Genomic DNA, 24456 nt, shown 5'->3' with positions numbered 1-24456 from the left:
CTGTAACACAGTTTGTATTGCTGCCTAATGTCAGCTTGAGGTTACATTATATGAGTACAAAGCGCTTTTGGAACATATCCAAGGCATTCACTAAACAAATACAGTAAGACTGTGTCACTTGGGTAGTTTTATTATGGAAACAAAAGCATACATCAGCCTTTATTGACCTTTTGATCGGGCAATTGCCTGGGAACCGAAAGCCCACAGAGGAGACAAGTCATGCCAGAGTTGCCACTGGATTTGTGCTCTTTCAGCTGCTGTGCAAACCATTGGTTGCTTAAACGTCTGTGTCAAATGTGGACTTTGGTGCGATCATTTCAATTAAAAAGGCATGCATATTTCATGGCATTGTAATATTACATAGAAAAACTAATGGAGCCTTATAATATAACTTTAAACAAAAAAGAAAAACAATGAATAAGCAAACAAAAATGCTAACGCTATAATCTTAGATCATTGACTATGCATGCTATTTGGTTTATAGCAACGATATAGTTCTCACTGAGCAGTTTACTTTACAAATTTCATAATATTCTTCAGCAAGAACCATACTTCTGTTTCAGTTTTGAAAAAGTGATGTCTATCGTGTTATTTTTTGTCTTGCCCTTATTTTGAAATAGAGAGTTTAGTCATTGATTGCAATTTAAATATCATTCTAGTTGTTTCATTTTATTTGTTTGGTGGCGTAGCTGCTTCACTGTGTTTGAACCCAAGATTTGATTTGAGGCAGCAAGTCTACTGAGTAAAATTTGCATGCTCTTTATTTCCTCTGCATGTGTGGGGGTGGTACGATGCTCAAGCGCCATATGTCATGTTTGCTCTTTCCTGATATAGGAAATCCTTATATGCTGCAGACAATTTGTTTAACTGAACTTGCTTTATGGACAGTTTTAAATCACCACCAGCCTAAGAATATGTTTCATTTACTGAGTAGAACAGAGAACTATAAGTAGAGCAGAGAGTGTCCAGAAAAACAAAATTCAGAATACAATACTATACAATACAGACTGATAACAAGTTCTGGCATCTTTCCTGCCACAGAAAAAGCAGAGCTATATTAACTGTGTGGTCAGTTTTATTTTAGTTTGCTAGAAGTGTGGAATCTCTTTGCCTTATTACTGTAGCTTTCTTAACTACTATCAAGTAGAAGGTCAACTGAAGAAGCTATCTCTATAGCACTTCACTCTGTCCTGACACACCAGGAAAACAGCAATAGTTATGTAAAGAAGCTGTTTATTGACCTTCGTTTTCTGTTAGGTTTGACAACTGCATCTCCTTTGCTCAAATCTCCAATATTGGTGTCCCTCAGGGTTGTGTGCTGAGTCCACTACTCTACTGTTTTCAATGGGTGGAGAAAACATTCCAGTACTTCATTGGAACGCTGCTGCGTGCCATCGGAGACCTACAGTGTAAGTGAAGTCTGCAGAAGCACAAAGAATTACTATCGACTCCCCTTACCCCAATCACAGATTTGCTGCTCTCCTACTGTCAGGGAGAAAGAAGGCACAGGAACCTCTGTGCTAGAACTAGCAAGCTCAGGAACATTTTCTTTCCTGCAATTGTTACCCCGTTGAACTCAGCACCTCAGTGTTAGTGTCTGGAACGCTCCTGAGTTAATTTTCACGTGTATTTTTTACTTTTCTCATTATGTTTATGGCAGTTTCATTGCAACATTTTGTTTTTTGGTTTGGATCATGTCTTGACATTTTTCTTGGTCTTTGGTCAATGGTAGTGGCATGACATTGCATGATTACCAGAAGCTGTGAAGCATGATGCTGTGCCTGCAATCCTATTTAAGATGGCGGTGTACTGAAAGCATTTGTCCACATTTTTGGCTTTTAAAACAATTGTTAACAGTTCCTTAGTTAAGGGCAGAAATCTTTATGGAGTTAACTCCTTGCCTGTTTTTCTGATTACACATTTTGGTTAATGTTTATGTTTAGGCATTATTGGTTTCATTTTGATCTCAGGCTTTAGACCATCAGCATGCTATTAAGATACAATTTTTGGCTTCAGATCCTGCTCCCTTGTGTTCTGTCAGTGAAGTAGAAAGTTGCAAGCCACTAGGAAGGGGGTGTTATGTAACAGTCTGAATTCAGGTGCATTTTATGTTTTATTGTTGTTTTGTTTTATTATTGGTTAATTCTGTCCCTTTAGGCTTGCCTATGTTGCCTTTATGGGTGGTTCCCCAAGATGTCACCACTCCTGAGCTCTCCTTGAAGTGCATGAAAGGTGTTAAGATTTTGTTTTCTGCATTTGGTGTCACAAGAACAAAACAAAGTCATCAAAAAGGTTTGGGGGAGCCACCCGTATATTTTTTCTTGGCTGCAAAATTGGTTTAGATTGAACAGAGATGTTCACAGATCCAAGTCCAAAACAGAACTGAGCTATGAAATTAAGATGGCAGCTTTATATGCTGAAAAAAGGATGTGATGTCATCAGTGGTGGCCAGACCCAGAAGTGACATCATCAGTGGTGCTGGAGTCCTGCGGGATTTCCCATGGATGGTCTGCAAGGGATTGAGAGAGACAGTCAGTGCACCCTCCCGCCATCTGATCTGGTGTGGAATTACTATCATTCAGGCCCTTTAGTTGTCTCCCAATTGCATGTGTGTGACATTGGATATTTTTGGCTTTTAGATTATTTTGTTCTGTTTATTGGATTCTGTTTTCTGATTATAGTTTGGGGCATGTTTGCTTGAAGAGTACCTTTATAGGAACTCCTTTTTGCTCTTTTGAGCACCTTTTGTATTTTTTTTTTCTTCAATTCATTTATTTTCTTAGTCTATGAATATTGCCTGCAATCTTTTTGTGAGGCATTATGGGACTCTTAAGAATTATATTGAACTTTAAAAGCTAGTTTCCCCATTTTGGGGTTTGCTAGGCCAGAAGCCAGAAGTTAGTACCTGGGAGACCAGCTGGTTTGGGGTAAGCCTCTTCTGGGCTACCCATTCAAGGCCCTGGCCTTCATTTATGGTTCATGTTGAAGTCCTTACACTCATTTTCACCTTTTTCAAGTCTCCTTCACATAAAAATTTCCATGCACAACTGCCTGAGCAGTTCCTCTTCTCTGGCCAGAAAGAGGGCTCAGGAGAGGTGATGTCAGGGTGGCTCCGCCTCCTGGGGAACCACTCACAGAGCACTTGGAATAGCCTCACCTTTAAAGTGACATCACACAATAGTTGAACAATAAACAAAATCAACAAAAACCTAACAATAAAACATAAAATACACCTGAATTCAGACTGTTACATAATCCAAGTGGGAGATGCTCAGAAAACAGTAGCAAAGTTGGTAGCACTATAGTTTAAGTACATCTGAACCTAATATATCTATTACTAATTTACTCTTACGGCTTCTTTTAGTTTTAATGACACAAAGCATTTGTAAAGTGATTATTCATCTGTGCATGTGACTTAAGTGAGACATATTTCTCTTGATATGGCATACTTCAACATATGGCCTATGAGCCCTTCATATTTATAAGTAATTTTACCAGCATATCAAATGCTAATCTGCACAGAGATAAGCAATCTATTTACAGATACTGTATACAGCAATTGTCATTAACACCAAAAGAAGCCCTTTCTAAGATCTTGTTACGTAAGAGTAAATGAGTAATAGATGTATTTTTGCAGTAACTAAACTAAAATGTTATTGCAAGGTTTAACATCAAAAATCATAATAAATCTTTCAAAAACTGAAATGCTAAACAGTGAACTTGGCTCAAAATGACAACAGCTTAAAGTTGATAACCAAAACCCTTTTAGTGATGGGATCACACATACCGAAGTTATTTGAAGTTAGAATGTGTAATCTTGGATTCAACACAGGTTTATAATGCAGCACATCAGTGACGTGCCACCTCGAGCCTTTTGGAAGTCAACACACTAGCAATGGTTCACTGCAGCCTAACAGCATAGTCACCAAATAGTGGACCTTACAAAAAAAAAACAACTCAGAAAGTAAGGATAATAAAATTCTGTTTAGTTGCAGCTAAAATGTTAATGCAAGACACCAATGTATTAACATTCTATTATGTTCAAAACCTCCAAAAAGCCACAATAGGGTAACACAAAAAAATATTTTAGGAAAAAAAATGTCCCAATTCATAATACTTTGCAATTTGATATTCTATCTTGTTTTTTCTTTCTCATGCAGACCAGTAATTGTGTCTGTCCTTTTTAAAATTGCATTTTAATAACTATGAAAACTTGTCATGTATTCTGGTTACTTAACATCTCATATCCATGTGCTCATATGTAAAAAAAAAAAATATTTAAAACATAGCATAATGGCAAAAAGAAACCTTGAGGTTTTGAATTGAACACACAGGTTTAGAAAACAACTACCATACGTTAATGTTCAATTCACCCATCCTATTATAGTAACAACTGATTTCATTACAACTCTTTCACATAGTAGCTGACCACTGTTCCATCATTATAATCTGTTAATTAAATTAATAGGTTAATTAATCAATCAATAATTAAAGTTCATATAGGAATAATGTTGGAAGAGCACCACGGAGTCTAGAGTCTGCAGGTCTTTATATTGTAACAAAATTCAAATACTTTAACCAGTAAAAGGGCATCTTTGCGTTGAAATGACATGAACACGCCTGAGCAAGCAATTGCTTGTTCTTGTGCTCCACAGTGGGAGCTTTTACCACAAGTTCAGTCCCCAGAGGAAAATGTAATGAGATAACTCTTACATTTTTATTATTGTAGTTACTGTGTTATGGATGTTGTTTTATAATTATCCCTACTATCAGTATGTCTTTCTCAAGTATGAATATGCTTTACTTTCTATTTGCACTTTAAAATTAAAATTAGCATTAAAAAAACTATAGGAAAATGAAAGGCAAGAAGTACCACGCATTATTCTGTAGACAGGAATGGGTGTTTGAAGACGTGTGCTTTGAAGCTTCTTATAATCTCGCAGCCTTGGGTTTCTGCTCACCATTACCGAGACAGCTAGATTTCATATACAAATTAATAAGGCTGCTTATTACATTCATTCATACTGTATGTATTTTTAAGCTTCTGAAGAGATCAATGCAAATGAAGTATGGCTTTATCTGATGTATTCTGACATTTTAAAATGTGTTCTTTTGGACCCAGTAAGAATTCATCCTGCTAAAAAAATCAATTATTGGAGTTCTGATTTCATTGTTATTTGGGGATCAATCCAGATGCATGAAGACAATAGATAAAGTACATTTTTCAGTTCATAAAATTGTCACTAAGAATGGTTTAGTTGCAATTATGTTTTGCAAATATGTAATGAAAGAGTGAGCAATTTTATTTTAAACTATTTAAAAATGGCATAGAAGCTTTGCAGAAGGGTGTGTGCACAAGGAATCTTGGTTTTGATGAATTCCTGAAATTATTTGGCTTTTTTATATTTTGTATTGTTATTCTGGCAATACCATTTTACTTTTTGGTAACCTCTTGGTGTGATCATCACTGTTTAGTGCTGATTTTTGCATGTCTGTTGTTATGTTAGTTGCTGGCCACATGATATGGAAGTCATATGACACATTATAACATCACACCTTACCCATTTAAGATGGCTGTGTGTAGCTTTGGGCCACCAAGCTATAATTCCCAACTGAATTACTGCCACTTCTAGTAAGGGTGAAGGGTAAGGATTGTGGTATATGGCCGGCTTGTCATCCCGGCCAATACCTCCAGGCCACCAGATGGAGCCCTCCCTGCAGTATGGAGGTGCCCCGAAGACCAGTAGGGAATCATGGACTATGTAGTTTTTATACAGGGCCCTGCTGGATGCCACAGGGGCCGCAAGAGGGAGCTGCAGGGAGGACCAAAGAATCATATGTGCCCTATAACCCGGAAGTGCGTCATAGGAAGAGCAACAACAGAAGTGACGTACTTCTGGGGTGAAGAAAAGGACTTGTACCTGACCCGGAAGTGTTCCCAATCCCCAGTCCATGTTATTCTTTATCACTTCCGGGTCAGGACTGTGGGAACTCCGAGACGGCGAGCTGAGCTGGGTGGAAGGGTGGCAATGCGTCTGGGAGTGGAGGATTGTTTATTATTGTGTATTTGTGTGATTTATTAGTATAGTGGAGGAGAGGGTGCTTTGTGCACTGTGGAAGATAAATAAAGTCAACATTTGGACTTTTTCCTGGTGTTTTTTACAATATATTTCCTTATCGCAACTTTGGCTTAGTGTTTTGGGTTTGATGGTTGACTTTTTTTTGGTTTTCTTTGGCATTCTAAACTCTATCTCTTTAAAGATTATAATTTTCATCCACCTCTTTTTGTATCTCCCATCTGCTGGTTATTTTTGTCCTGCTCACCATTCCTTTACAACATCTTCACCTTCCAAGGTCCTCGTAACAATGTTTTTCGTAACAAGAGTTTTGAAAATGAATGTGCATTTTCTAAAATACATTTTCTTGGTAACATTTTTCATTGGAGGCAATTTTAAAATTGGAAATTATTAGAACAATTTTTTTCTTCATTTGAACATTATAGTTATTAGTTTGGCTTTTAGATTGCTTTTTATTGTTAATTCTGTATGTCCTAATCTCATGTTTGCTGCAGTTGTGCGTTTCAAGATTTTATGAGTCTGATCACCATAATACTTCATAGTTGCTCGGTATGTGCTGCCCATTCCATGACACTCGTGACATCCTGCTGCCCTTAATATATAAAATGGCAGCTCACATTAAGCAGGCATATGAACTTTATAAAAACAGACTAGCATTCAGGTGAATAAAACAGCTAGTTAAGGAAAACTTTTACCTTTAAAGTCCTGTATTTTTGAAGTGTTATTTTTTTCACAATCATTAGTGCATTATTTTGCTACAGAAGAGTGTATTATAAAGTTAATCTTTTTTTTTTTTTTAATTAGAAAAAATAGACTACACAAATCCAAACATAAACAAAAGCCTCAAAACTTAACCAAATACATTTATTTTTGAGCCCAGGAATGTTCTCGAGTATTCAGTGTTTTTAAATTGCACAAATGCTTTCAAACAGCATATCTGTGTCATTTTTCAGGATTTTTTTTTTTTTGTGTGAGATTCTGCCATTTTAAAAGAAGTCCAGCAGTGCTCTTCACGTCATTGTCTGTGTCCCTTCATGCCAGCAATGAGACTTCCTGCAGCTCACTTAGAGGATCTGTTCAAAATTTATTTAAAACCTGGCAGAATCTAATTAATAACATTTTAGAATAAGTATTTATATTGGAGAAAAGGATTCTCTCCCCTCTTTTCTACTCTTAAAGTTTTACTCTGACTGTTGGCCTTCCTCTGTTTTTCCTGGGTGGGGGATCAATTGAATTTAGTTTTGTCAAGTTTGACTTGTTTGTAAGGAATATTACTTGTTTTTGTTAAATTCAGCAAACTAAAAAAAGAGATTTCCTGCACCTCATGAATGCAATTGCACTTCTCAGTTTTTCAAGCAGTTAAGTAACATTTTTCTTCAAGTTCAAGTTATTGTCTTGTGCACATAGTACAATTAATTTTTTACTTGCACGTTTCAAAAAAGTGACTGTAATGCAATATCAACAAAAGATGCACTCAAAAAACAGTATTAATAGAATGTAACCTATATACAATTATATAGAATATACAGTATTGTAGCTGCGCTTACCCAAAATTAACAAAGTTCTGCAGCTTTAGTTTGCTTCGTGCGATTCTGGCAATAGCTGACACATTGAAATGATAGTACAGACAAAATGTGTTCATTTTTAAAAGCTTTAGTAAAAATTTTAAAGTTAAACAGTTCACACAAAAATAGAAAAAAGTTGGTATTGCAAAGAAAGAAAAGTTCTCGTTTTAAGAAAGTTCTGTTCAAAGCTTATATATCTTGTATGTTTCTTTACGTTTTCCAATACAGTTGAACCATTTCTAAATGGTCAGAAAACTGTGTGCCTATCCCATTTACAGAATGGGACTTTCAGTCCATGCTAGCAACGGTACTAATCCAAACACACACACAATGCCTTATTTAACACATGGTATTGCAGTTATATAGCTATGAAAGTTCTATCTCATATTAACTTACAGAGGGGAAAAGCTATGAATAGAAATGATATTCTATTCAAATTAAGCAAACAGTAATATGAGTTTAACTTATAGCATTAACTTTCTAAGTTTGGCTCTTACAAGAATACATACTGCATTTGTTATTGTGACTAACTGCCTAGTAACCTTACGAACTTGGAAAGAAACTGTCTCAGAACCACTGGAGTGAGAAAAGCAACTGTGTGGAATGACTGGTGTCTTTATTATTCTGTTTTATTATTACTCTTTATTATTCTATATGCGCGTTATATATCCTGACCAGAAGGCCGCTTGGTGCCGGTGCCATATACCAGGATGTCAGTAAGGAAGGATGGACTCCACTGCATACTCTGAAAAGTTAGTGAGAACAGATGGTGAAATCGGAACTTCATTAAATGTCTGAGGAATTAAAGGCATTGGTGAGCTTTCATAACAGTTGTTAGATTATATTCTGCTCTGATTTCATACTAGCGATATATCCGATTATGATGGAGATCATATATTACTGTAAGCCTCTGTGTAGAACCATTATTATTCTAAACTAAGTGTTGGGATCCTCATTTACTAGTGTTGCACTTTTTGCTTTGCGACCCCCGCCACCATAACCTATCATCTATGGGTGAGGAGTGCAAGCTTTAGATTCGTCAAAAATTTCAATCTCCAGTTTTTGACGGGTCTTGACGTTACAGGGTCCCCTGATACTAAAAACATCAAAATCTCGATGATAGGTGTGTGTCTGTGTGCCACAGTTTCTTGAGGAAGGTCGAGAGCTAAAATGACTGGATGGAAAAATACCAAACTTGAAACTTAATATGAGATAACAATGTGCTGATTAGTTTTTGAGCCAAATCGTGAAAGAAAAAGAGACACTCTGTAGGAACCGTCAAATACCGTAATTCTGCAATAAATCATGCATCAGAGCAGTAAATAATTGCTGAAATGTTATAGAATAGTTCGGGTAACTTGGTTCCTAGGGCGCAAAATCTACTGATGCTCATGTATGAATTTTTTGTAGATGTATTAAATGTTTATGCACCCCTTCATGTATTATATCATTTTGATAGTCATATCACCAAAACATTATCTTGTTGCTTGTTATTCTTGTAGGCACCACTATTTTGTTCCAGTTCTTTATGCCCATCACTATGTTGTTTACGCCAATGTCATTCGTTGCTAGTCTTGTGATCGGACATGACTTCATTACACATTCATTTTTTGAAATTGTGTCGTGGCAAATAGTTTATGCATTGATTCATAAAATAAAATAAAAGTTTTTAGTACTTAAGTTAGAGGAATGCAAATCAACATAACACAAAGACCTTTCTTGCTTGCTTTATTTCAACTTAATGGTGTATTGCGCTTTTTGACAATCGGTACTTTAGACTTCCCTCTGGCATTTTGACTTAAGTGTTTGGACGTTTGAATATTCCATTCACTATGACTTTGATACTTGTTTATTTATAGTCAGCTCATGTTCTCCTGTATCCCACTATAAGACCCTAGCCTACTTCAATCTAGTTTGGTGCTGTCTCCTGATTGCACAGCATCCTTGAATCTTTCTGAGATCACAGCATGTTTCTCTACAAAGAAGAGCAAACTAATGAAAAGCTGCAACAGTTTAAAGCTGGGAGAAAAAAAGAGACAAAATATGAAAGAATGAAAACACATCACATGAAGCAACAGAGAGGCTTCTGGCAACTGGTAAAAAAACACAAATTATTGATGGAAACTGCAAAAATATATATTTTTTTTATTTTTACTTTCACATCCTGGATATTTCGTAGAAGGGCAATGCCAGGTAAGCACATGTTTTATTTCCTTGTTTACATAAAAACTCTACTATGACATTTGACTTTGAACAGAGAAGTGAAGAGTGTATACTTTCCTAAGGAAAAATTTAGTGCCAAAAATTTGTCATAAAAATATATTATCTACTCTCTATATAAATATAAAATCCTAAGCTTAAAAGTGCAATGATTTTATGTGACTTTTTATATCACTTTTTTGTCACGCTTTAAATCAGGCTTATTTTTAAACCTGCATATATATGTTTGGTATCATTCTTTTTAGAATGTATTTAACTTTAATGTGATGTTGTTAGATTTTCAGATTCTTATTCCATTTTTAAATTATAAACTAAAAAATCAAGAACTCACATCCCGCGAGACTAGACTTAACAAAGAGTGTCAAAAGATTTAACCATGCCCGGGGATGGAAATAAAAGACAAAGAGTAGGATAGCTGCTGTACAGGCTTTTAAATCGAAGCACCACGTGAGGTACAGATCATGTGGCACGGCAGTAGCAGGAAGCCAGCAGCTGATCGAGCAAAGAGGAGGTAAAAAAAAAAACTATGTTTGTTTCCCATTGTATCACCGTTTAAGAGGGGGTTTTGGAGGAGCGTCCATTTGTCCTTGGGGTGCGTTCAGCCCCCTCTTTGAAACGAAAGCGGCAGGCTGGCCGCAACTGGTGGTTGAATGCTAAAGGCGCCGGGGGGCTCGTCCCCCTAGTTTCTAATATAAATACCTCAAAAGTGCAGAAGGCATGTTTTCACAAGTCAAAACCTTTGTCACCTCAAAGTGCATGCACTCAGTAGGTTTTAAGGCTTCCCTTTGAACAACACTTTAAACTGCAAAAATGGGCACTGTATTTTTTCTTTAATTTTCAAAATATTTTTCACTTTAGAACCAAATTTCCTCTGGCAACTTAATGTACACTGATTTTGAAAAAAATAACTTTGACTAGAAAAATACCAAGGATATCATTTAAGAATTCGGTTTTGTAGCAATGCCATATGCAAGTGTAACAGACCCTTGCTTTGATTTTAACTAATGTTCTGCTTAACCTTAAATTTGCTAACCACTTTTGGTCCAGAAACTCACATCCAGCCTGACTGGTCCAATATGAATATAATAGTAGCAAATAACCCTGTCAACCAAACTAAATATAAAGAACACAGTCACATGTAACTGCCATGAAACCTACGTAAGTTTAATATGTTGAAAATCACCAAAAGACACATGTAAAAGGAAAATCATGATAGTTTTTTTCTGTTGTAAACTTCTGTGAATCCTTTTACAAAGGTTACATCTAATGTCTGCAAACCAATATAGAAAATAAATCATCAGTGCCTTGCTCTTTATAAAAACGTGATATTTTTATGGCCCTCTTATTCACTTTTTTCATACTGTGATGCTACATTTGTACATTAAATATGTATGGCTATTTTCCTTCATAACTGTAAAATAAAATATTCTATAACTACACAGAAAAATAGCACACTGTCGTTACGCTACCTAAGTTTTTTAGTCTTAATATAAATGAACACATTCATGTAAGCCCTGTAAAAATGGTTTCATGGCTGTAAAATACTTCTGGGTGATCTTCACTGCTAACTCCAGTTGCCCTATATATATAAAGCTTATATTGAAATGAAAGCATGGTGAAAGCCTAGAGAATTTCTTCTGTTTTTATAAGACAGCTTTTAAGACACAGTGTACTGGATTTAGCTCAGCACTTGAGTAGTGTCCTTTCTGATATCTTATCAGGAGAACAGAAACCTATAAAGAAATTGCCTCTTCATTGTAAAGCCATAGTGATCCTCTACAGGGTAATATCAATAACCCCTTTATATAAGCCGGTTACAGCAAAAGTAGAAAGAAATGCTACATGGCTTTGTAAAAGCCAGTAGTTTTGATGCATCAGATAAAAATGGGCAAGAATGATGAGTTTAAAAAAAAAGTCAAAGGATTACAGAAGATCAATGGACAAAACCCAGAGCTTTCAGAAGAGCATTACTGCTTTATGTAAGGCAGTGGTCTGCTCTTCTAATTTACCTGAATTTTAGATGTAGCATCCATAATACAGTACATGCAAGGCAGAATTTCACTATACTCTGTACACATGCCAATACCTTTGCTACTATTGTTACCACCTACATTCATGCCTCTCATTTCACACAAATGTAGGTTTAAGATACCATAAATACTGTGTGGGGATTTCCCATTGACACCACAGTCCAGTTCACTCACATAAATTTGCACAATATAATGCATGCAATCTGTCCACATTAAACACCTTAGCCCCCAAAGACCAATTTTGTTGAAATGTAGCACAGTAACTCTTCAAGAAAATTTGTTGAGAAAGTTCAGTTTTCAATGAGATATTTTGAACAGATCACACTGTATATAGTTTTAGAATTTTAAAATCTCTTTTTGTGCAACTTCAACTCCAAATTAGTTTAATGTTTCAATTTTACTGTGACCGCTGTTAGAACAATGAGCATGTTTTGTATATTTTCCTCTTTTTCACCCGCAATAATCGCTGTCGCTAGCTGATGAAACACAAGCAGGATGGCCAAGTCGAGATGGGTGCAAGAGAGTGTAATTGCAGACTCCGGTACCTGTGAGGTCAGTCATGTAATGCCCCAGCATCACAAAACGCCCTCAACGTCAGTCATGTAACACCCACTGCATTAGACTATGGTTAACATTAGAGCCCTGTTGCACTATTGTTAAGATTAGGGTTGTGGGAGGGTTATCTGACTCAAATGGCATTTTGTGACTAATGTTATTGCCATTACCTGACCTATATCTTAGGTTTTGCAGGCTGCAGTTAGTTAGACCCTTCTCAATGGGCGCTCAACAGGAAATCTATTTATCAGCACATTGTTTCAGCTGCATGATGTCTTTCCAGGGGCTTGAGCGCAAATAGGAGCGAAGCATGCACTAACATCTCACTCCTCTGAGTGCTTTAAATTATAACAGGTAAATTAAATGACTTTCCTAACTGTAAAAGTAAAAGGTTATCTAGATATAAGTGCAGTATGAGGTGGCTTGTAAGCCATTATGCACAGAGCAAATAAATATTTACTTAGCCTTTACACTAAACCAACCTCACACTTCCATTATCTGCAGTGTATAGTGATTCACCATTTTACTGATACTATAATTTACCAGACATCCTCGATTACAGACTATGTGACCCGACAAATAACTGAAGAATACATGTATCAAAGTGCCCGGTGGCTGCTTATCTAATAAAACCTTGCTCTGCTGACACTGCTGAAAACTCAAGAGGAAAGCTTAATTAAAAAGTTGTGTTGAATTTGAACGATATCACAAATGACGACTAAGAAGAAGATAAAAACAGACAGCACTGCCATAAATGTGTTTGCACATCTAACACTATGGGGGCTGCTATGTGTTCATTTGTGAAAGTTCCTTTTTTCCGTGTCCAGATCCCTCTCAGATAATGATGAAATAACGCAGCAATTAAACAAACAAGGATGTGCTATATACAATACAATACAATTTATTTTTTGTATAGCCCAAAATCACACAAGAAGTGCCACAATGGGCTTTAACAGCCCCTGCCTCTTGACAGCTCCCCAGCCTTGACTCTTTAAGAAGACATGAAAAAATTCCCCAAAAACCGCAGTAAGGAAAAAATGGAAGAAACCTTAGGAAAGGCAGTTCAAAAAGGGCATGCAGTGAGTGTCAAAAAGAAGGGGGTCAATTCAATGCAATATACAAAACAGAACACAAGTAATCCTCAATACAGTATTATAAATAAAAAATTTAGAAGTACGGAGTAGAATTTAAGAGTAGATGATATCACATAATATGATTTGGATTTGTTTAGAGTCCTGGAGACCTCATCCATCAAGCTGCCTCCTCCATTTGGCCATTCCACAGCTGAAATAGAGCTAATCCGATGAAAGGACCCCTCTTTCTCACAATTACTGCGATCCTCCATCAGGGATGACTTTACCATAGGCAGGCAAAACAACCTGGCAGGTGGGCCATGGCACCAAGTGCCTGATTTGAGTACTGAGAAGAGAAACAGAATTATAACTATCATGTTACTTATGTTTTAGTGCTAATGACTAACAACAGAGATGCAGTATGTACAGTTAATCAGTAGCTCTAGTCAGGATATGCTAAACTGAAGTAGTGAGTCTTCAGCTGGGATTTAAAAGCTGAGACCGAAGGGGCATCTCTTATTGTAGCAGGCAGACCATTCCACAGTTTAGGAGCTCTGTAACTAAAAGCTCAACCTCCCACTGTTATTTTATTAATCCTTGGAATCATAAGCAGACCGGCATCTTGAGATTTTAATGTGCGCTCAGGTTTGTAAGTCGTGATAAGTTCAGACAAGTAAATCGGACTTTGGCCATTTAATGCTTTATATGTTAAAAGGAGGATTTTGAAATCTGCCCTAAACTTAACCGGGAGCCAATGTAAAGATTTAAGAACTGGAGTTATATGTTCGTATTTTCTTGTTCTTGTAATAATTCTTGCAGCAGCATTTTGGATTAACTGGAGGCTGTATAGAGAACAGTTTGAACAGCCAGTGAACACTGCATTGCAGTAGTCAATCCTACTAGAGATAAATGCATGAATTAATTTCTCAGAATCCTGTTTATGTAGAAAACACCTTAATTTTAATGGAAGAAACATGATTTGGACAATTTTGTAATATGCGCTTTAAATGACATGCTAGAGTCAAAGATAACTCCTAGATAGCGGGCTGATTCAGTAAAATTAATTGGGATTCCAACTGAGTTAAATGATGACAAAATATTTTTGTGATCAGCGTCATTCCCTCCAACAATTAACATCTCTGTTTTATCTGTATTTAAAGACAAGTAGTTCTCATCCATCCACTCATTTAATTCACTAACACAACTAATTAAAGACAACTTGGGAGAAACTTCATTTGATCTAAATAAAAGGTATAACTGGGTGTCATCTGCATACAAGTGAAAATTAACATTATGTTTCCTAATGAGAGATCCCAGTGGAAGCACGTAAAGTGAAAACAGTAAAGGTCTCAGTACTGAGCCCTGCGGGACACCATATTGAACTTCTGTGTATAATGATGGAGTACTGTCAGCACATTTCTGTACATATTGGAATCGATTTGATAAATAAGAACTAAATCAAGCAAGCACGGGGCCTGTAACCCCAACATCGTTTTCTAGCCTGTGCAGTAAAATAGAATGGTCAATGGTGTCAAATGCTGCACTTAAGTCCAACAACATAATTACAGTGGAGTTTCCTTCATCAGAAGATATCAGAATGTCATTTACAACCCGTGTTAGTGCTGTTTCTGTAATATGACCAGTGCGAAAACCAGACTGGAATTTCTCAAACAAATTGTAATGCGTAAGGTGTGACTGAAGCTGACTGGCGACTACTTTTTCTAGTATTTTAGAGAGAAAGGGTAAATTTGAAATAGGCCTATTAATATTTAGTATGTGTGGGTCTAGGTCTGACTTCTTAAGTAATGGTTTAATGACACTTTTAGTGCATATATGTGTAGGCTTACATATTACACAAGGGTCCCAGTTTGGAACTTTAAAAATTTGGACACCCGATAATTTACTATCAGAGTACCACATTCACCTGATATCCATAATGGTCAGTGGCTGTAATAAAGCTTACTTTTCACTTCTCAGTTACTTCTCAGTTCAGTTACTCCCTAATATTTGTCATAACTGCACCGCTTTGCAAGTCCCACTTCATGAAAAGTACTAATGTCCTGACATGCTCAAGAACAGAAGGAATTATAAAAGTGTTTTATATATTTAGATTACTGTATGTTAATTGGCACTTGAAAATTGTCACTGTGTGTGACTAAGGTGTTTGTGTGAGAGGGGTCCCTTTCTTTTCAGCCTCTTGCTCAGTCCCAGTGGGGTAACCCCTGGCTCTCACAACCTTGCAATGGACTGAGAAAGTTCTAGAACTGACCTCAGTCCATTGATGGGTACAGTGCCCTGCACAGTCCCTGAGTGCACTTGAATATTACACCATGAGTACTATTTCCTAACTTGTTTAAATTAATATTTACCCTTAAACATCTGGGGAACTTCAGTCATGATGCATGCAGTAGTTATGGGTATTCACTACAATCAGTCATTAATCAGTGGTTAAATCCTGGCAGTAGTCAAGCAGTTTGCCTAATTTGATTTCTTGCTAAAGCCATCTTCGTGTTCAGAGATACTGGCATTGTGAGTTTTTCTCTTTGATTATCTGGTGGTGTATTGTACAACTTTTAGACAGAGGAGATGTCAGACTTGATGACTGCAGTCTCTGATCTCATTGCACTAATAAAAATCACAGGACATGACAAATTATATGACTCCATGATGGCTTTCCGGCACAGTTTCACACTAACAAAGAATCGTATGCTTGCCTCTTCTTTTGACAGCCAACACTCTGCAAACCTGACAAATGCTTTACAAGTACAGCATGTTCAGCCACTAACTCATTTTTTTCATTCTGTTGTGGTATATAAAACATGAGACAGCACATAGACGAGCTTCCCATCTGCCTGCAAGGTCTAAAGCCGGGGTCGATAACCTATGGCACATGTGCCAAGCAGAACGATTTTCAATGGCAATCTGATTGATTTGAAATATAGTAAAAAATTATATTTTAAATACAGTGCATGCATTCACGCCCTCATCTACATTTTGCATATGTGACTCACATGTAAAGAGAAACCATGTGCTCAGTGAAGGCCATGGTATGTTAAAACAAACCTCGTTGTTATATTTTAATCACAGCGCATGCATTCGCACTCCGCGTCCTCACCTACGTTTGACATATGTGACTCACATGTAAAGGGAAACCATGTGTTCATTGCTTGCCGTGGTATTTAATTAATATATTAATAAGTAATATACTACCAGAAAATTACTGATAAAAGACAAAAACTTGATGTTCGCTCTTTTCAAGACTCTTGGACGAATGAATATGGATTTGTACGACAAAAGGATTGTGCTTTGTGTGTGTTATGCTATGAAAGTGTCATGTGTCGTAAGTCAAGTGTACAAAGACATCAAACTAAACATCAGTTCATGTTTAAAAACTCTGATGAGAAAAGTGAAGCTATGGAAAAGGTTGTTTCTGGCTTTAAGAAACAAACTACTTATTTTAGTCAAATAACTGGAACCAAAAATAAAGACACCGAATGTAGTTACAAAAAAAATTGTCAAAACATTCTTTTCACATATAATCCTATGTATTTTAAAATATTCAATGACCAATAATATAAGTTCCGGTTATAATGGGCTTCAAAAGTATATAATTGATACTCTATATAACAAAATTGGTAGAATTATGTCAGCACGCGGAATAACATTGTAACATAAGTTTGGCACGACACCGCTGAAAGGTTGCTGACCCCTGCTCAAAAGCATTGTTTCTCAACCACTGGGTCGTACCCCACTTCTGGGTTGCTGGCTACTGTTGGTAGGTCACAAGTTGCCATTTGCTTCCAATGGTAAAGGGTCGTTAGTATGTTGCAAAGTGGGTTGCGAATTGGCCGTTGCTCGAGACCAATTCACCAAGGGGAACCCCACAGCCCAATTCACTCTCACGATCATGCTTAGATCACGAAAACCAGTTGGAGCAGTTTTACTGAATCTATGGTTACGTCAGCCTACAGGATTGGTCGTCGTGCAATAAATGTGCACTATGATTATGTCATTTAAGTTTGTGGCTGAGAATTGTGGAAAATGTTGTGCAATGGGACAGGGAATTTCCTAGAAGTAAAACTACTCTGGGTCCTGCCCACTATCTATTTACATTAAATGGCTGGCTGCAAATGCAGGGCTTCCAAGTTAATAAGCAGCAGTTACACTACTACAGGGAACTCCTGCCACCCAAGTAAGCAAGTGGATTTTATTATCTAGTGTGCCAACTGCAACTGCATGGGTGTCAAAATGTATAGTGGCAGGACGTCTCCTATTCTCTCTTCTCTCTATCTTTCCTTCATTTGAGCCTTGCTTCCCCCTATCTACAATCTTGAAATTTTGTGAAATAAGTAAACTCTCTTGTAGCTAAATTAACTGCAACACATTCCATTCTACACTTTTTGAAATCTCTAAAACTTATACTGCACAAATTTCACCTGGGACACATATTATTGTTGCCAGCTTCTAAGTAGAGGCCTCCAATTGTTAGTTTGTGCCCCTGTGTTTTTTATGGATTTTCGTTTGATTTTTACACTGTGCTGCATCATCCTTTGCCTGCTTGTCAACCCACTGTAATACAGTAAAAGAGCAGTTATGGGCATGTGACCCTTTAAATACAGATGAAGCTGGCTCAGAACGTGAGTTAGGCAAAACGTAGTATGGCTAGAGACTTTGACGACAGACAAAGAGTTGAAATGAAGTGTGTGTTGGATATGCAAGAGAACCTTTCCATTGCGTTACGAAGGGTAAAAGCCTGTTTAATGTAACCTAGGGAGCCATTAGCATTTTGACAGTTTGTTACTTTCTTTGCTTATCTCCTCTGTGTTTTGAGTTAATAATCCATTATTTTTCATAACTGGAGCGCCAAAGCACTCAGAAAACACTCACCAGGAAACACTCTGTTACAGTACAGTAATAAGAATAGCACTGTTTTGCTTTCCTGAGGTTTTCTTTCAGAAAGCACATATGTTATATTTGAAGCTGATCATTTATTTTCATGTGAAATAACTTATGATATATAACAGGAGTATTTGGGAAGGTTGATGGCATAGCAGTTAGCAGCTCTTCCTCACAGCTCCAGAGCATTGGGTTCAAATCCCAGGCCAGTTACAGCCTCTAATGAATTTGCACTTTCTCCCAGATTCCCTTGTGGGCTTTCTATGGTTTCCATTTAAATTCCAGAGACATATAAAGTACATTGACCGGCAACTTGTGAATATGAGCGATTTGTGAATACCTTGCAGCTCTTCCAGGGCTTTTGTTATGCTTTGCTTCAGTGGATTGCTGGAATAGACCCTAACTATAAATAATTACAAGTGATATGTAAATGGTGAGGAATGTGAAGAGTATTCTGGAGTGATACCTGAACCCAAAACTATACCAGGAAAGCCAGAATTCCTGAAATAAAAGTTTCATTATATAATTATAAAAGGATGGAATGAATACAGGGAGTAGAAACATTAAGAGAAATAAAAAAAAAAACACTATTATCTGTGGGTGGTGCAGTTGGTAGCACTGCTGCCTCGCAGTTAGGAGACTTCCTGGGTCTTCCCTGCATGGAGTTTGCATGTTCTCCCCGTGACTGCGTGGGTTTTCTCCAGGTGCTTTGGTTTCCTCCCACAGTCCAAAGACATGCAGGTTAGGTGCATTGGCGATTCTAAATTGTGGATGTGTGTGCATGCCCTGCCCAGGGTTTGTTTCCTGCCTTGTGCCCTGTGTTTCTCCAGCAGACCCCCGTGACCCTGTAGTTAGGATATAGTGGGATGGATAATGGATGGATGGACTGTTATCTGTAGTCATCCTAATCATAAACAAACAGGACCTTTTCATACCACTGACCAATTACTCAGCTCAGTACAACAATCAGCACTTATGATGACACTTTGTTTTCTTTCTGTTAGCATCTTGGTCTCTGTTCCTCTTGACAGTTGTGCCCTTTCCCTGACTCAGCTACTGATTCGAAGTTCAACTAGCCTGTAAACTTAATGTGGCTTTAAACCCCATTCTTGGATCATTTTCAGTGTCACTGAACTTCAGGGTTCAGGGGCCTCATGTATAACGGCGTGCGTAGAATTCGCACTATAACATGACATAAGTACAAAAGCCGAAATGTGCTTGCGCACAGAACAATCTAGATGCAGGAATCTGTGCGTACTCCAACTTCCACGTTCTTCCGCTATATAAATCCCGGTCAGCATTAAAAGTGACGCACGTGAACGCGCCTTTTGTCCCGCCCCAACTCCTCCCAGAATTATGCCTCTTTGAATATGCAAATCAATATAAATTGCCCTTAAGCTCAGTGTTCTGTGAAAAGGCAACGGCAAAAGCATGGGGGAAAATATAAGAATTTCAGCAAATACCAAATGGAGGCAAAGGAAAAATGTACTATTTGTTGATTTAAACAGTGGCATAATCAACAAATGGAAGTTGATCCAGTGACATAGTGTGTTGGAGAAACTTGAAAGCTCAAGTTCACAAAGTCACACAGCGCCAAAATAAAAAAGAAGTCACATATGAAAGTCGCCGTGAAAAGGCGAGTTGTAGCCCACCGTCTGAGCTTATTAGGGTACAGACAAAAAAAAAAATAGGCACACAGTGGGAAAAAAGCACGTAGTTTATTTTGTCATTAAAGTAGAACATCATAAGCTTCATCTTAAAATCATTTAATTTACTAGTTTCTCAATCGTAACTAAAGTAGCACATTAAATGCTTTGTTTTGTACTTGATCTTCAATGTGCTCTACGTGTGTGAATCACTACGTGCTTCCGTTCTTTCTCTTTCTCCGACAGGACACAGAATCCATTACATTCGTGATATTACAGCTCTCTGAATAATTAAAATACTGAGATGTATACGTGCTATCATTTTCATGATGATTGGAATGAAAGCATGTTATTAAACATGGGAACACGATGGCGCAGTGATTGTTCATGTCTCACACAAGATGCTGTTGCGACCTTCGTTGAAATAATTTATTGTAGCAGTACTGTCTCTTTCATCCGTACTAACCTGCAATTCCTGTCCTTACTTTTCTTTCCCCAAATACTCAATCGGCACACAATCAGTTCTGTAATAGACGTTAAGCCATCTGTAAGCTTACAATTCTTCAAAACTTTTAAGGAACATTGAAATATCTTCACGTGTTTAATTATTCTATCCATCTATCCTTCCAGTGTCGCGCCAGCCTCAGCAAGTATACAGAGCAAAGGCAGGAACAATACGTGAACTTGCTAGCGCTGTGGCACCGTGTCCTCACATGTTTAATTATTAACAATACAGATTTATTTAAATGAAGTTAAAGTATTATCTGTATAATATAATCAACATATTTTGCTGCATTTCATCTTAAAAATGATATCGTCATCATATGTAAATACATGCTTTATAAAGTGGTGCAGGTTGTGTAATATTATAACTGTAGTGCAAGTTTACAGTGGGGTAATTGTACTTACAAGTACAAACAGTTCTACAAGGAGCAATTGATTGAGTGCATTTAGAGTTCTTGGGATGAAACTGTTTCTGAACCGCGAGGTCTGTACAGGAAAGGATTGGAAACGTTTTGCTGTGGCTTTAGCAGCATGAGCCTGATGCTGTATACCGATAATTCTCTTTCCGATCAGCTGCTGCTGTGATTCCCCACTCAGATACAGTGATATAAATACTCAGAGTGGTGCAGTGAGAGTAATATGGAAAAAGATGATCCGCTGTGGCAACTCCTAACGGGAGCAGCTGAAAGAAGAAGAAGAAGGTGCAGTGAGAGTAACAACGCTAAAGCAGTTATGGTATTTGGAATACTATGGCTATTCCCTGGGCCATTATATTGTTACAGGTAATCTACAATCAGATGCATTACACTAATGAACAATATGCAGTTAGTTTTAGTGTATTTATAAAGCCGCGTCAGGAATGTGCGTCTAAGAAATAAAGGATAACCACACAGGAACAGTAGCACTGCTTTGACGCTGGGTGCCGCCAGTCTGCAAAACCGAGCGGAGAACTTGCGTACAACAAGGTATGAGGTACCGTGGAAAAGTGTGTGGCTTTACGCCAAGTGTAGGTTTTATACATCGCGATTTGAACATGGAAACGTTCGTACGCAACATTTCTGTGCGTACGCACATTTATGCATGAGACCCCAGGACTGTACTCTAGTATCCCATGAGCCATCCTCTGAATCTCCCTCAAATGCTTCTATAAATCCTGAAACCCTACTATCACTTTAAGATGCAAGCAAGCAAGGAGTCTACATGGACTTTAGGAGAGCCCCTTTCTGCTTTCTAATTGACAGTGTTATTTGTTTACCACTGCCATTGTCTAATAGTTGTAGTAACTATTCCCTGGGCACTCATTAATAATAAGTTTTGCACTTTGAGTATAAGGTGTAAATGTGCTGGAATTCATTTTGAGGTGCTTGGTCATCATGCTTTACTCTATATTTAATTGAATTCTGAATGTAGAGCACACAACAGAAGTTTAATTAATTTGAATTAATTATTTTTCCTCCTGTTTGAGTTGGTGAGCATTTCATCAAATACATTTTGACATTTCTACTTGAAAACCGCATTAAGTGTGGGTGAGGAGTTTCAGGACCCATTTCTCTGCCCTTTTGGTAGTCCGAAAGACCCATAATAATTTATCAGCATTTATTTTCTTTTTTGTCTGAGCCTAAAATATTTTATTGTAAATAAAATAATATTGTATCATGGTAATGCATCATATGTACAGGTTAGGAGAAATGAAAATCAGTTTCTCTTTGCTGGCTCAGAAAATTGTTATGTGGGAAACAAATTGTAAAAAATCACATCAGCATTCAAAACAAAACAAACTTCAGATTAGCTCACTGAGTATTTTTCATTAGCAGTATAAGAGAGAAACTGGTAATGTGGCTAATATGGCCAGAAGTCAATCGGTGCACTTGGGAGCCTGAATGTGAAGCTGAATTGGCAGATTACTGTGGTAAACCATCAAATTATAAAGTGTTTATGGCTGAAGTTTCATTTTGAATTTTATAAAAAGTGACATTTTATTGAGTTGTATGGATTTGCCATCACTGAGCAGAAATGTAAGGTCTGATGGACTGTTAGTCAAATTTTCAGGTGGAAATGCTTTTGCAAGAGAAGATTTTACAACATATTCTGGAATGTCTGTTTTTATAGTAGGTAGTCTCCACATTTAGTTTCTCAGATATGTGGAGTCCCAGTTTTTAAATGCCTTAACCTCAAAATGTTAACATCATTTTCTTCCTTTGCTTAGTTTAATCGAATCAATTTAAATTATTCTCCTGTTCTTACTGCTTTTCTTTGGCTGATCACATAAAGGTACCGTATATCATTTAGCACATGAAAAAAATTGTCCATGAATTCTGCTGTACACGCTAGCCTGACCTTTGTGACACACCAGTATGTTGTGATATGAGGATCACTTTCCATATCATCCACAAAGTCAGCGGTGACCTCTGGGGTACAAAAGGAAATGCTTCTTGATTTCACTGCATTGGTCATAGAACTAGTAGTCTGGCACTTTTTCAACAATTCCAAATTGTGCATTTCATAGAAGTACTCACAACAGATATTGTACTATAAATTCTTCACGTGTCAACTTGAAGGAACCTGTGCAAACAAACCAGTTCTGCAATTTGAATATACTGTTCCAATAAACCAAACGTACAGGAAGAACTTCTCACTAGCATCCCTCGACTACGCTGACTGCTGATAAAGCCAGGACGAGGCTCCTGTTTGTGTGCGCGGCTATGTTTTCATGCGCCACACTGTACAGGTGCTGAAATTCCAGAAGGGCCTGTTCAGTCAGTCCCTAAGGCTTCAGAAAATGCTGCTGCTGTGGAAAACATCCTGCATTCTCAGACGATTCTGCACTTCTGGAGTGTATTGATAAAGGGGATGAGACAGAGTATATTATAGGAGTCAGGGTGAGAAGTTTGTTTCTTGGTATAAAGAGAACTGTCTGCATCTTAATATCAGCAAGAACAAGGAACTGGTTATTGACTTTCGGCACACCAAAGAGCCTCTGTGTCCGGTCACTAGTCAAGGAGTAGATGTGGAGGTGGTCAACTCCTTCAAGTTATTGGGGGGATCAACTGATTATGGAGAACATGACATCTCAGTTAAGAAGACAATCTTGAAAATAATAATGCTGATTGTCAAAAACTTCATGTATTTTGTATTTCTTTTCACAGGATTGTACTGTGTATGAAACAGAAAACAAGATCCTGCATGTGGTAAGTTGTTTTTTTTTGTTTATTTACCTTTTAAAAATTAGAATTACATATACAAAATAACACAGTCAAAATGCAAATGCTTTCACTTCTCAAACCATTTACTGTTTGGAGTGTACATGTTTTCTCTGTGCCTGTATGTCGTTTCCCTACATACTCCACTTATTTTCCTTAACCCCAAACACATTTATTTTAAGGTTATGAACAACTTTTTATTGGCCTACTATGATTGCATTATGTTGTGTGCAATGAGCTAGCATGCTATCCACGGATAGTTCTTGCCTTATACTTTTTGCTTATGGGAATAGTCCTTACTACTTTGTAAATGAATAACTGAGTCGGGAAAACTGCATGGATGTGTGGGTGCATGCGTGTGCATTATGTGAAACCATTTTTAAAAAACTAATTTTTGCCACTGTTGTTTTCTCACTCGTGATCGGTGTTATCAAATGTGATAATATATTTCTTACTGATCTGTAATAAACCAGTGAAATAAATAAAATAATTTAAGAAAAAAAAGCATTGCACCCACTCACACAAGCATATGATATGTAGAGGATAAGAGATGGAAAATATTGTACAGTGTAATTACCAATTATTCAGAAGCTAATTTTTGCTGCATTTTATGAAATAAACATTGTGAAATGAAATGCCTTGACATCACAAAAAGATTTGGGCAGCCTCCCCGTATACTTGAAGTATGGC

At 37.3% G+C, this 24456-nt stretch overlaps 1 protein-coding gene across 2 annotated transcripts in view; it reads left to right on the top strand.

Annotated features, from left to right (window-relative positions):
- The window catches only part of si:ch211-26b3.4 (connector enhancer of kinase suppressor of ras 2), a 615118-nt gene that overhangs the window by 258336 nt on the left and 332326 nt on the right, over window positions 1–24456 (top strand). For both annotated transcript variants that reach the window (XM_039765942.1, XM_039765943.1), the window contains exon 5: window positions 23713–23754. In XM_039765942.1, coding sequence (XP_039621876.1) covers window positions 23713–23754 — 42 coding nt within the window. The remainder of the gene's footprint in view (window positions 1–23712; window positions 23755–24456) is intronic.

Source organism: Polypterus senegalus, chromosome 10 (assembly GCF_016835505.1).
Source record: "Polypterus senegalus isolate Bchr_013 chromosome 10, ASM1683550v1, whole genome shotgun sequence".
In the NCBI taxonomy this organism is placed as follows: domain Eukaryota; kingdom Metazoa; phylum Chordata; class Cladistia; order Polypteriformes; family Polypteridae; genus Polypterus; species Polypterus senegalus.
This window is presented reverse-complemented; position numbering and strand designations above follow the sequence as displayed.